At 44.2% G+C, this 13,354-nt stretch overlaps 1 protein-coding gene across 3 annotated transcripts in view; it reads left to right on the forward strand.

Moving 5' to 3' along the window:
- LOC120954933 (frizzled) overlaps nt 1-13,354 on the forward strand; it is a 237,792-nt gene that overhangs the window by 55,982 nt on the left and 168,456 nt on the right. For all 3 annotated transcript variants that reach the window (XM_040375291.2, XM_049609607.1, XM_049609608.1), the window contains one exon: nt 6,354-6,548. In XM_040375291.2, the coding sequence (XP_040231225.2) occupies nt 6,354-6,548 (195 nt within the window). The remainder of the gene's footprint in view (nt 1-6,353; nt 6,549-13,354) is intronic.

Raw genomic sequence — 13,354 nt, forward strand, 5'->3', positions numbered from 1 at the left:
TTGGCGCTGCCATATTTTCTCGTTGTTTGTGTAAAATCAACATTAAAATAGGTTGGAACAGGTTTTAATTTCTACACAGTTTTCTGTTGAATATTTGGTTGTTCGGATCATCTCACCGACGGGCAGGAAGCCACACAGCACCAACACTCGAATTTTCCATTTGCCAACTCTGCCAAGCATCCAAGGGAGAGGCTAAATAAATTCAAATAAATTATAGAGCTTCTCGCATTTCGGATCGCGCACTCGAGTTCCTGGAACGCGGAAGGCAACCATTCCCCGCACAGAGAGATCTGCACAAGTTTCGCTGGATTTTCGGACACTCTCATCTGCATTAACGGGAAACCCTCTATCCGGTCGCTGCTGCTGCTGCTGCCGCTAGTACGCTAAATTTGGTCGAATGAGTCTACACACTACCAATTAGCGTGTGAAAATTAATTCACATCCGGCACACGTGGGGAAGATAGATATTCGGGCCAATCCTCACCCGCACTATCATATCCCGGCAGGCTCGACGAACCTGTCAGTCGAGTCAGGATGCACCCGCCGACTGTCCCCGGGCTAGGGTTTTGTGGAATTCCAGGAACCACCGGGGGATGGCTCATGTGGTTCTGTGTACAGATTTACTCCACCAAAGATGGGATTTTGTGACGCCATTCCGAACAAAGCCCAGCATCCTGCCAAAAGGTCGGTTTCTAATTGCAACCCAAAAGAATGGACAGCAACGAGATTTTGTGGTTCCGTCACAGGTGCGTTCGGACCTTCGGCTGGCTCTCTCTCTCTCCTTTTCATCTGTGGTGGATGTCGATGCTTTTGCCGTTGTTTGGTGTGTGTGATAGTTCTCCTCTTGAACACGTTTCCAATCCCTGGGATGAGGTTGTTTTGGGTGAGGGAGTCGGGATTGTGCAATTGAATTGACTTGAGCTGTTATTTTCGACCCCCCGGAAGTCACGTTTGCACATTGGTTTTGTTGTGGCGATGCACAGGTGCATGGTTGAACGCTTAACACACGTCTCTTCTTTCAAGACGACCAGGTTAAACGAGAGAGGTTGAGAGTGTGGTTGAGAAGGAGGTTATCGATTTCTTCCTCCCTTACAGATATTGGAAATGGAATGCATGCTGAGTAGAATTATTTGCTCTACTGTTAGGGAAACATGGCAAATCGTTTACAGTGAATTGGTATTGATCTGGCGCTCTAGAGCATTGCTTATGTATTTTCCTTTGCTGTAGAACGAATGGAATGTTGTCTACTTATTCACAAACGACAGACGCCTGACGTAGAAATATTACAATAAATGGTCGGCAAAACGGAATGATTCCTACAATATTTCTTTGATACCTATGCTCCAATTCACCATCAGTTTATTTATACATAAATCAAAAATCATAACCCATTTCCCGCTGCAGGCTCTCGAATTGCAAATCATCCACACTGCACTGCACATCCATTCGCATTCTTTCGGAGTTTTTGTTTGATTTTTCATTACAAAAATAGCTTTGCTCTTCTGTGCCCAGTGGCTCCCACTCGGATGGACAATGTCATATCGAAAGCCAGCAGTACGTACGTCCTCCGTTTTCAATCATCTCCGTGTCATATTTGTTTGCTCCTCGTACCTTACTCACCCCGTTATCCTTCATCCAATACCATGCAGGAACATCTCATCAGAAACAAAAAAAAATCAGGTCAAGTTCTTTTTGAAAGTCCACGGAAGCTGAGCTGAGCGGACCGGTGGTGTGTTCCTGCTTTATTGCAATGCCAACTCAATCAGGCTCAACCTGATTTTGTGTGCGAGCTTTTGGCAGCGTTTCAACAAATCCCGCATAATGTGGATTGAGATGGCATTGGTTTTTTTCTTGCTATATTTGTTTCATTGGTCCTCTTTGGGAAATCTATCATCGCAAAATGGATGGTTTGATACGCTGGCTGCTGGTTTGGTGGTGATCTGCAACTTTGTTTGCACTTTGATTGGACAAGCTGCATGGGGAATGTGAGGTTGAAATGTTTTTGGTGCTAAAATTTCATTAACAAAATTGCCCCATTGGAGGTTTCTGTGATGAATGTGGATTTCAGCTTTTCATTTGCATGAAGCAATATAATAGCATTTTTGAGCAAATGTACCGAAAGTTTGAAAAAGGCGGAAGTGTAGACAAAATTCCAATGATGTGTATGTACATCGGACGTCTTTTAGAAGGAAAACAAACTGACATTTGAAAAGTTATGTTCATTTTTGCCATTAAATGGTTAATGGTCAGTTTCATTCACATGTAAATGGAGTGAAATTTAGAAGTTCAAGCGTCTTGTAAAGTTTGTAAGTTAGTCGAGAATGCTACATGGTACTTGGTTCAATCCAGAAGCAAAACGTTTGCAAAAAAATAATAAAAATAACTATAATAATGATAAAAATAATGAAAATTATAGTAATTATTATAAAAATACAATAATAATAATAATAATATAATAATAATAATATAATAATAATAATAATAATAATAATAATAATAATAATAATAATAATAATAATAATAATAATAATAATAATAATAATAATAATAATAATAATAATAATAATAATAATAATAATAATAATAATAATAATAATAATAATAATAATAATTATTATTATTATTATTATTATTATAATAGTAATAACTATAAAAAAATAATAGTGAAAATAATAATAATAATTTTCATATTATTATTATTATTATTATTACTATTATTATTATTTCCACAATTATTATTATTATTATTGATTTCATTTATATTATTATCATTATTATTATTATTATTATTAATATTATTATTTTTAATATTATTATTATTATTATTATTATTATTATTATTATTATAATTATTATTATTATTATTATTATTATTATGATTATCATTATTTCTATTATTATGATATTTATTATTATTATTTTTATTATTATTATTATTATTATTATTGTTATTATTATTATTATAATTATATTTATTATAGTATTAACAATAGTAATAATAACAATAACAATAATAATAATAGTAACATTGATTAATTTTGTCACTTTGTGTGCATCAGTGCAACTGAAAAGTCATGTTAAACCATGGTTAAACCAAGTCATGGTTGTTCCTCTAATGCAAGGCTATAAAGTTGCTTCTCACCCTCATCTGCGGCTAATACATGCAACAAGCTACGAAATATTGCTCTATGTGTGGAGAAAAGAATTGCAATTCAAAAGGAATAAAAAAAACACTACAACAAAGAAAAACACAACAATCCCTATTAGTATTGCCTTGTTGCCGACGAAATAAACGTCATCACCATCTCAAACCGGCGGCGCGCATAACAATCGTTTGCTAAATTGGCAAACTTTTTGCTCCCGCCCCCAGCCCCAGTGACAGAAGAAGAAGTTGCGTACTGGCCGCGCTCGCTCCTCTTTGTTCCTGCATTTTTTTTTTTTTTTTTGGTCGAAACTTCTCCTGAAGCAACCCACCACCGCCAGGTGCATCTTCCCCGGCACCTTCCTTAAGGACGCACGCCTTCCCGTCCTTCGCATTTGCATGCTCCTCTCGTGTTCAACTGTGTGCCACTGTTTGGTAAAAATCCGCGAAATCCTTTGCCGCCGCTGACAACATCGCGCAAGGAAAATGCAAGCGCAAGATTTATTGCACCCCCGGTCACTTGCATCCAGCAGAGAGGAAGAGAGAAAGAGAGATGGAGAGTGGGTGAGTTGGTGTGTTTTTCGAACTTCTTTTGAAAAAGTACCGGCAGAAGCAAGCAGCGCACGCAAACACGGCAAAGATTGGACCAGTGGGTTGGCGTGTAATGACCGTGCTGCACAGAAAAGTTCCCTCCCCGCTGGGACGGGATTTTTTGCTGTGTGTGTTTGCCATCGTTCTTCCCATGGTTTATTTCCGTTAAAATGCATCCGATTCGTGTGCCGCACGCCCCGGCACACATTTGGCTTACATTTGCATGGATGCACCCGCCGAATCTCGAATGCGCGCAATTTGTGTTTCTCCCTCGCTGTGTGTGTGTTTGTTTGGCGATTTTTCGTGCCGATTGGCAAGACGTCGGTGTGTCACCTTTTGTGGCGAATTTGCACACGCTCTAAAGGGGCAGCAAGCAAAAAGCCAGCCCACTACAAACCAACCAAATGAAATGAAAGATGCCGCCAGAAGTGTCTGTGTGTGTGTGGGGTTTGTGGTGTGCTTTAGTGATGGGTAAAGTTGGCAAAAATCCGGAGTCGACTCCGATCCGACTCCGATAAATTCGGAATCGACTCCGGAAGGTAGGTCCGCGCTGCAATATCCGGAGTCGTTCGGAGTCATATGGAGTCGCCCGGAGTCGGAGTAATCCGGAGTCGTTCGGAGTCGTTCGGAGTCGTCCGGAGTCGTTCGGAGTCGTTCGGAGTCGTTCGGAGTCGTTCGGAGTCGTTCGGAGTCGTTCGGAGTCGTTCGGAGTCGTTCGGAGTCGTTTGGAGTCGTTCGGAGTCGTTCGGAGTCGTCCGGAGTCGTCCGGAGTCGCCCGGAGTCGGAGTCGTCCGGAGTCTTTCGGAGTCGTTCGGAGTCGTTCGGATTCGTTCGGAGTCGTTCGGAGTCGTTCGGAGTCGTCCGGAGTCGTTCGGAGTCGTTCGGAGTCCTTCGGAGTCGTCCGGAGTCGTCCGGAGTCGCCCGGAGTCGGAGTCGTCCGGAGTCGTTCGGAGTCGTCGGAGTCGTCGGAGTCGTCGGAGTCGTTCGGAGTCGCCCGGAGTCGGAGTCGTTCGGAGTCGTTCGGAGTCATTCGGAGTCGTTCGGAGTCATTCGGAGTCGTCCGGAGTCGTCCGGAGTCGTCCGGAGTCGCCCGGAGTCGCCCGGAGTCGGAGTCGTTCGGAGTCATCCGGAGTCGTTCAGAGTCGTCCGGAGTCGTCCGGAGTCGTTCGGAGTCGTTCGGAGTCATTAGGAGTCGTTCGGAGTCGTTCGGAGTCTTTCGGAGTCGTTGACTCCGGACGACTCCGGTCGACTCCGGTCGACTCCGGACGACTCCGAACGACTTCGACTCCGGGCGGATCTAGTGGTTCCATTTTGCCGGAGTCGGAATCGAACTAACAATAGTCGGAGTTGGATCGGAGCCGTGGGTGCGCTCCATACAGCACATCACTAGTGTGCTTGCCCGAGAGTGTTTTTTGTGTTTACATTCGCCTACCAAACGCGGATAGATGGTCGTTGATTTTCCAACGCCACTCTCGCTCCACTTTTAGCTCCGTTTTTGCTACCTTAACTTCCCCTCCTACGGAGCAATGTTTACTTCCCGTTCGGTGCATGGCATGGCAGTTGTTCAAACAATTGCAAAAAGTGCATCAACAGTGTGTGTATGTGTGTATGCAGCTGTATGCTTTTCATTGCGGTCGGGTACGAATCCATCTTCATCGTTCGTTGTGTGGCTCGCACGAACGGTAGGCAATAAAGTAATGCTCCACGGCTTCTCGAGTGGCATGCATCATGTCCCTCTGCCCAAACGCGACCTACCAACTGTGTGTGCCTTTGAATGTCGCAGTTCGGTCAAAAAGCAAGAAACAAATAAAAAAAAACGAACGTTAACCACGAACTTTCAGTGCGGCTTCCCATCTCCGGTCAATTCCGCTGCCTTGTGAATCGAAGTGTCCTCGGCAATCTGAACACACTGGTGAGCACGAGCACGATAAAGCGATCAGTGTGCCATTGGTTGGAGACGTTTGCATACTCGTTCCTTCATTTGGAGTACGGAAAAAAATAAAGAATGTGCACAAGAAACGCATCACTACCTCCATCGCGGCCGCGCAACGCCCGGCCCCGGTGATGAATCGCACAATTTACGAGCGTTGAGTGAATTTCCATTTGCGGATCGTGTACGCGCGCGCCCGGCTCGAATCGTGATTGATGGAAAAAGGCGGTTTAATTTGCTCAGGTCCTTCATCGTGCGGCTAGCAGGGCTAGCATTGAAGCACGTCGCCGGGGTCCCAAAGAACCGAGCGTCGCTCGATGGGAAACGCGGGAACAGGCTCTCATTTGCCTGCGCTTCGTTCAAATAATGATGACGTCCTCTGTCCGGGGTACGGTGCGTTTTGGGCGAGTTGAAACAAAATACCGCCGGCAGAATTGCAGCAAAAAAGGCACTGTTTTGTGTGTGTTGGTTCGTTTGCTACCGTTGCCCGTTTGGCGATTTTTTAATTTGTTGCCCGTCTGTTTTAGCATTCATATTTTGCCAATGTTTATCCTGCCGGCGCTGGCTGGTGCTGGTGCGTTGTGGGAGTGTGTTTTTGTGTATTTCATTTTTTTTCCATGTTTTTTTCTCCCTCACATATTCATGCATTTTTTTGCTTCTCTCCGTTTGCCTTTTTTTTTCGCTTCACAGGTTCTGACGTTCCTGATCGACTCGTCCCGTTTTCGGTATCCGGAGCGCCCGATAGTGTTTCTCGCGATATGCTACCTGATCGTCGGCTGCGCGTACGTGGCCGGTCTCGGTGCGGGCGATTCTGTCGCCTGCCGGGAACCGTTCCAGTCGCACATCAAAATCGGCCGGATGCAGATGCTGTCGACCATCACACAGGTAAGTGTAGCTCATGCTTGGTCTTGGTCTCTGTACTGCGGCAGAATGGACTTTGGGGGGGGGGGGGGGGGGGGCGTTTGACGTGGTTTTGATTTTTAGGAGAAATCAATTCGAGTATTTCGCACGTTTGAGGAGGCTCGAATGGAGAGTTGTTTTTTTTTTACTGTGAGAGTTGCTGGCTGATTTAATAAGAAAGTATTGGAAATGAATATTATAGCGCTTAGAGTTTTAATTTTAATGTAACTCCAGTTCGAGAACAAAACATGAAATTCGATTAAATTAGTCACAGATTGTAGGCTTTTATTTAACCAGGTTGTGCTTTCCATACCCAATTCATCTGCTGGTATATAGAACTTTGACAATTTTGTACACTAATCATGCATCAAAACAATCATTCGGTGTACTTTTTGTTTGAACAAGGTTGAAAAAAGGTTCATTTCTTTAGTGTTAAAACATAGCTTTGAATTGTTTACTGTTTTCGATCATTAGGTGTGTATAAATAATGTAGATTAAAATCTAATGTTTACTCAATTTCTTCGGAAAACTTCAGGCAACTCATTTATATAGATGTTTTAAAATGAAGAATTAAAAAGTCGGCATAAATTGTACGACAAATTAAATACAACTTCATCAACCCAAGAAGTTTTGAATTAATTGGCCGAATTCTTCCGTAAATGCTTCAAATTCTTTGAAGTCAGATGACTGACAATTCAGTAGTGTAGTTTTAATTTAAACACTCAATAATACTTCAATCAATTTGATGCCTACACAGCGTGATACCTGAAAACAGCTGAAAAGTCTTACTGGTTTTTATCATTCAGCAGCAAACCTTCAGCGCCATTTTCAACCACTTTCACACAATCCATTCCAATCAGCGTAAACATATTGGAGATATCAATTATGGGATGAAGGAATCACAACCGTTCTCCGCGGACACCTTCACATTGCTGTGCCCCGCTCAAACGCCGCCTCTCCCATGTGACCGTTTGCAAAATGTAATATTCTGCCGGCTAATAGACGTTATGTGTGGCGCACATTGGCAGGTTTATTGAATGTGGCGTGACAGCAGGAGCACCAGCAGCCAGCAATCACCTCTTCCCGGGCGTTATCTTTTTCGTTACGGTGCAATGTGTGGCAAATATGTTATTGGTTCCTTACCATAGGAAGCTTGAATAAGAGGGAGAGTACCGCACCAGCGTCTGTGTCTGTGATTCGAAGTCAATTTTCATACATAAATGTCAGACGCTCTCGTACCTCGTACCAGGTTTGGTCCTTCGAGCCGGAATCATTCGTACTCGGCGTAGACGTTGCTGCCACACTGATAGACTTTTGGCAGTTGTGATAATATTGGTTTTTACAATCGGACCAATATGTGTGCTGGCAGAGAGAAAGAGAGAGATAGATCAATGGGAGAAAGTGCTACTTCGTTCTGAAGGAAATGAGACTGTCCAGAAAATGTCAGGCACACATCGACTAGGCAAGAACGTGCCTGAATTGTTTGGCCCAAGTGTGTGTGTGTGCGCTCAAAACGCTTGTGTCCTTCCACAATGAAGCAGCTCCCCCTCACGTGCACTATATGAATCATCAGTCGCTTTATCATGTACGTACGGACCGCCAAAGAGTTCATTATTTGTGGACAACGTTCCCCAACTCCAGGACTTCGATTCTGGAGCGCGTGGATGGTTGTTTGGGCTTTCGGAGCTCACGGAGGGTGTCACAAACTGCCAGCAGACGCGCATATCGCTGCGACCACATCGCTAAAAGCCCGTGTATGCGCTCCCTGGGTTTGCTTTCCCGGCCGCTCTGTGGTAAGGCTTCTTTCACGGCTGAATGCAGTTATCGCACAGTTCCGTGGTCGTCCAGCCTGCTGCTGGTGCCCGGTTCGCGGCATACGTCAAACGCGTTTGGTGGAACTGAAGCATAATGCGGCCGTTGCTGCTGATCTCCTGCGGTTCCTTCCGCTGCTGATGCTGTTCATGCTGCTACATAGCTTCGTCGCGGAAAGTTCAACCACCTCGCATCACTCGCTCTCCACCAAACCGCCGTCAAGTGGGTCGATGGTTCGGTGATTCTCGGACAGACACACACACACACACACACACATGCCAACTCAGAACCGTGTGTAGCCAATATCTATCGATTCAAACAATCGCCCTGAATGTGCGTACGCTCAGGCCTTCCCCCGGGTACGCATACCTCCACACTCCTCCACCCCTCAACCACCACAACGACATGTGGTTAAACCAGTTCTTTGTTATTATTTCCATCTTGGATGAAACATGTTTCCTCTACTCGTTCTCGTTTCACCGTTTCCTCAGCACAGCACACCCCGCTACGGGACGGCCCTCGGACCTTTGTGCTATGTTGCTTTAGCTCTCTCTCACACACACACTCATCCTTACTCCCGTACAGCTTCCTTTCCGAGCGTCGGATCTCTTCCTGAGATCCGTGCTCCATCAAAGCGCAATGCTGCTCGCGCTCTGTGCGTTAGCTTACCATCGGCATAGCCCAACCATTCCTCTCCAGGCTTGATGTCTGAAGAAGCGAGGGTGCAAGAGCAGGTTTAGAGGCGGTTAACCGTAACGCGCCTATACCTTTTAACGTACGTTCTCCGTCAATGCTGTTTGTGCAATCGGGGAGGGCGCGTACCGTTCATATGTGCGATGATGATGGTGGAGGACCCAATGCCGCATGGGGAGGGCAGGGTTCCCGGCTGCTGGATTAAGAGCGTTAAAGCTCCGCGCGGGATGTGGTCTGCGCATCGATCGATTATAAAGCAATATATGTAGATGGGGCTGAGGCAGTGGAAACGTTGAGCAAAGAGCGCAGCAGACACATCGCTCGGAGCTATTTGGCGATGGTTTTGTGCATTATGTTTGGAGGTTCGGTCGTGGAGAGGATGGTTTTTTTTGCATACAAGTTGTACCTTTAGTGATTTTTTTCGTTTGATAGAGAAGGTAAGCTTTTGATGGGTTGTTATTCTTTTCATGATGGTATGTAATCTTTTTTCATGTTCATATTATGGTTTTATTTTTATGAAAACATGACTGCAAAGCACCTGTTCCGAGTTAATGGCTACAAAGTCCCCCTGATAAGATGATCCTTTATATAGAAAAATGATATTTTGATTGGTACATGAGGAAATGTCCAGATATTAGGAGTTTTTTTTTCGTTTATAAAATCTATTTTATCTATTTATAAAATATATCCTGGCTCGAGACAACTCGTGCTTCTGACAACTCCGGCTACGGATGACTCTGACTGCAATGACTCCGACTCTGGAAGATTCCAACTTCAGGCGACTCCTGACGACTCCAGACGACTCCAGACGACTCCAGACGACTCCAGACGACTCCAGACGACTCCAGACGACTCCAGACGACTCCAGACGACTCCAGACGACTCCAGACGACTCCAGACAACTCCAGACGACTCCAGACGACTCCAGAAGACTCCAGATCAGTTCAGACGTCTCTGTATAATGCTGATCTTACTTTCCTTCCGGAGTTGATTCTGAAATTTTCGGAGTAGGATCCGAGTCTCTCCTCCAGAATTCCAGAGAGCATCGCGATCAATGAAACTTGTACTTTTATATTATTGTTTTAGGATATTGTACCTAATTGTGGTACTTTTAATCCATAGGTACACTGAAAGAATACAATAATGTTAGAATTAATGTGTATTTTATGGTATCTTCAAAACTGCGTAAACTGTTCATTTTGTAAATATTGCCTGACATTCCCATGTATAGTACTCGGGAACGTAAAACACAAACTTAATTATCCCTATAAAGTGAGTGTTGTTTAATTTCTCTGGAATTACTGGTATATTAATCAGCGCTTTTATTTTATTGGGGAAACCTTACAATTACGTTCGTTTGTGTGTTGTGTACTCGTACAGTTTCAATAACGCGATTTCATGAGTGTTGCGATGCTGGTGAAATGTTGATATCAAATTATCATTTCCAATGAAATACTCATGCGAAGCCATTGTAAATGTGACTTTATTACAACGTGTGACACATGTGCTGCCCGTGGAAATGGTTTCCAGTTTTCCTCAGACTCTTCCTCCATATGTTTACGGAAATTATTTTAATTAAAGACAATTTCATATTCAACATTCCCGTGGAATTCGGTGTGTCCCTTCTGTTCTCGTCTCTTCTCGAAACATTGCCATCAAAAATGAGTGAGCAAGTGAAAAACACAACAACAAAAAACATCAAACACGAAACCGTCACAGGAATGACTCCCTCATGCGATGACGTAAGGAATAAAAATAAAATGAATAAAGAGCTCTTTCCCCCTCTCGTTCTTTTTCTCTTTCTCTTGACCTCAGGGTGTGTATATTTATTGTATAAATATTTATGCAAAGCCGGATTGTTACCTCACATGTTTGGATCTGTGAACTGAAGAAGTCTACAATAGACCGCGCACTCCCACCCCGAAAAAAAGCGAAACCCCGTCACGCGCGAGATTGATAGGGTTAAAAGATTCTTCTTTGGGCTTCCCACTCTCTTCACCTACCCACGAGCACTCGTTTCCGTGAGTTTTTGGTATAAAGCAGGAAGACGAAAAAAAAAAACGAGCAAATGCACGACATTAATTCTACTTCAAAGTCGCGCTTGCGATACGCGACGGTGGATGGCTAGGATGTGCGGGAGCACAGAACCGGATGACGGTTAAACTCCTCTTTGCCGGCAGCTTTGGCTGAGCTTTCTTGTTGTGCTTTCCAGCAGTGGAGTGGATGGGAGCGGGTTACAACACGACACAAACAAAATTCACCCGCCCCGGGGTGTACAATCGCTACAAATGTTTTGGTGGTCGGGAAGCGGACGGGTTTTCTGTTGTCCCCTTATCAAGCCTCGTTGAGGTTATGTGTGTGCAGAAGGGTTGGTTACTGGGAAGGGAACGGAGAACAGTTTATTATTGTTTTCATTTACCTCACTTTTCAGCCCCATCTCCCCTTTCGTGTGCCGTCGCGAGTGTGACCTCCTCGCGTAAGATGAAACGTTCAGAGTACGCGCAAATGCATTGTCGAGGTGGTCTCGTGCCCTTTTCTCAGTCTTTCTTATCCACCGTCTCAGCCAGAACCGGGGTTTTTTTCTGGCTCGGTAAACTAGGCCGGCTTGCTGAAGAAATGGTTCTCAACGTCTTCAGTACGAAAGCACGAGCTTAATCGTCTCTCTTTAACTACTAAACGGAGGCGACCTTTTGCTGGATGTGATGCTACCCGGTGGTACGCACGAGAGGCACAACTACTTTGGTAACCTTCCGAAATGATGTCGTCGGACTGCTGAACTCTCTCCACCCGTGAAGGAGGGGCGACTCAGTGACATTTGTCGCCGGGCACTGCACTTCTTGCTTCCGATGTTGCTTCCAGCGTGGTGGCGTCGCATGCAGGCATTAGTGACACATTCCTGTGATGCTATGGCGGCCCCGGCACCAGCACGCCACGGGTTGAATTCCACGAACAGCAGCCGCCCGGTGTGTGTGTGTTGTGAAGTATGCTGGCTGTGTGGAGTCAAAGGGAAGAAAGCATGATTCCGAGTACAACCTTCGCTGCGAGAAGTGCGCTGTGTAGAGTTAATTGTAGTTATTGCTGTTGTGCCTTTGCCGTTGTCATCGTTTGCTGACGGCCTGCCGAGAAGATGAAACGGAGGTGCGGCAGCCGCCTCAAACGCAACGCAAGATGATGGTTTGCGCGCGCGCCTCCACTGCACGAATGCAATCAGTTCGGGTGAAATGTATACTTATGCTTTTCAACACTGTTTACAGTGACAGGCAGGTTGGAGGTATCAACCCCCCTTCCCCGCCGTAGTGCTCCCGTGACTGTAAACGATGCATTATTTAATCTTTCTTTGAAGTTGTAAACATGTTTACTTCCAGAGAGTGTATATACAAGTGCAATCCAGCGCGCAGAGGTCGGTTCCCTCTTTCTCTGCAGCCTGCATTGTTATGATTGCAGATTGAATGCTCCGGTTTTTGTTTGGTTTTACTTTTCCTTTCCAATTGCGAGCAACAGGCCGCCGGTAAGGGTTTGGAATGATTAAGTTTTGTGCAGGAGCAGGCCCCGTATTACCGATCAGAAATCAGAGTTGATTCAAGTGAGCCGATTCAGTCAACCAGATTTACTCAAGGCGCTTCTTAGAATGTGCTTTATAGACACACATTTGTGTTGTATTTCTTCAAAAGAAATGCACATCTGTACACAATAAAGACCTCTTGCTTCATGTAGCTCTTAGACTACAATTTTATGCTGCATCTACGAAATTGAATGCTCATTTCCAGGCTCTGAAGATTTCGTTTAGCATGTGGTAGGAATAAAGACAGTATAGATCAATTTCTGAAGAGTTTATACACCAGTTTTTAACATTATCTTATTGTCCGCCAGTTTCTTGACGGAATTTACTTTATTTGTGCTTATCAAGATTTATGAATTACACGATTTTTCAAAGCATCTCATAAGTTTGGGACTTTTTGGGATCTTTTTGTAATGGGAATTGTACTTCACGGCACCCTTTCAGGACAGGCAGAATTGGAAATTGGCATTGAATTAGAAAGTACCTTAAAATTCCAAAAACTTCTGAATTTATTTCATTGTTGTGAGAAAAACCAAATAACAATCTTTTTTTTTTTATTACAACTTTTTGTTCATATCAAACTACATTCAAAGATAATTGCGTGTGAAGCATGAATCGCTATCGTTTCATCTCGTGAAACAAATGCATGTATTTAACAATATGCTATAAAATCCGTTTAAACCCTTTAAACGCAAAACGTGTGGCGTTTATCAAACACTACGTATAT

This window comes from Anopheles coluzzii, chromosome 3 (genome assembly GCF_943734685.1).
Source record: "Anopheles coluzzii chromosome 3, AcolN3, whole genome shotgun sequence".
NCBI classification, from domain to species: domain Eukaryota; kingdom Metazoa; phylum Arthropoda; class Insecta; order Diptera; family Culicidae; genus Anopheles; species Anopheles coluzzii.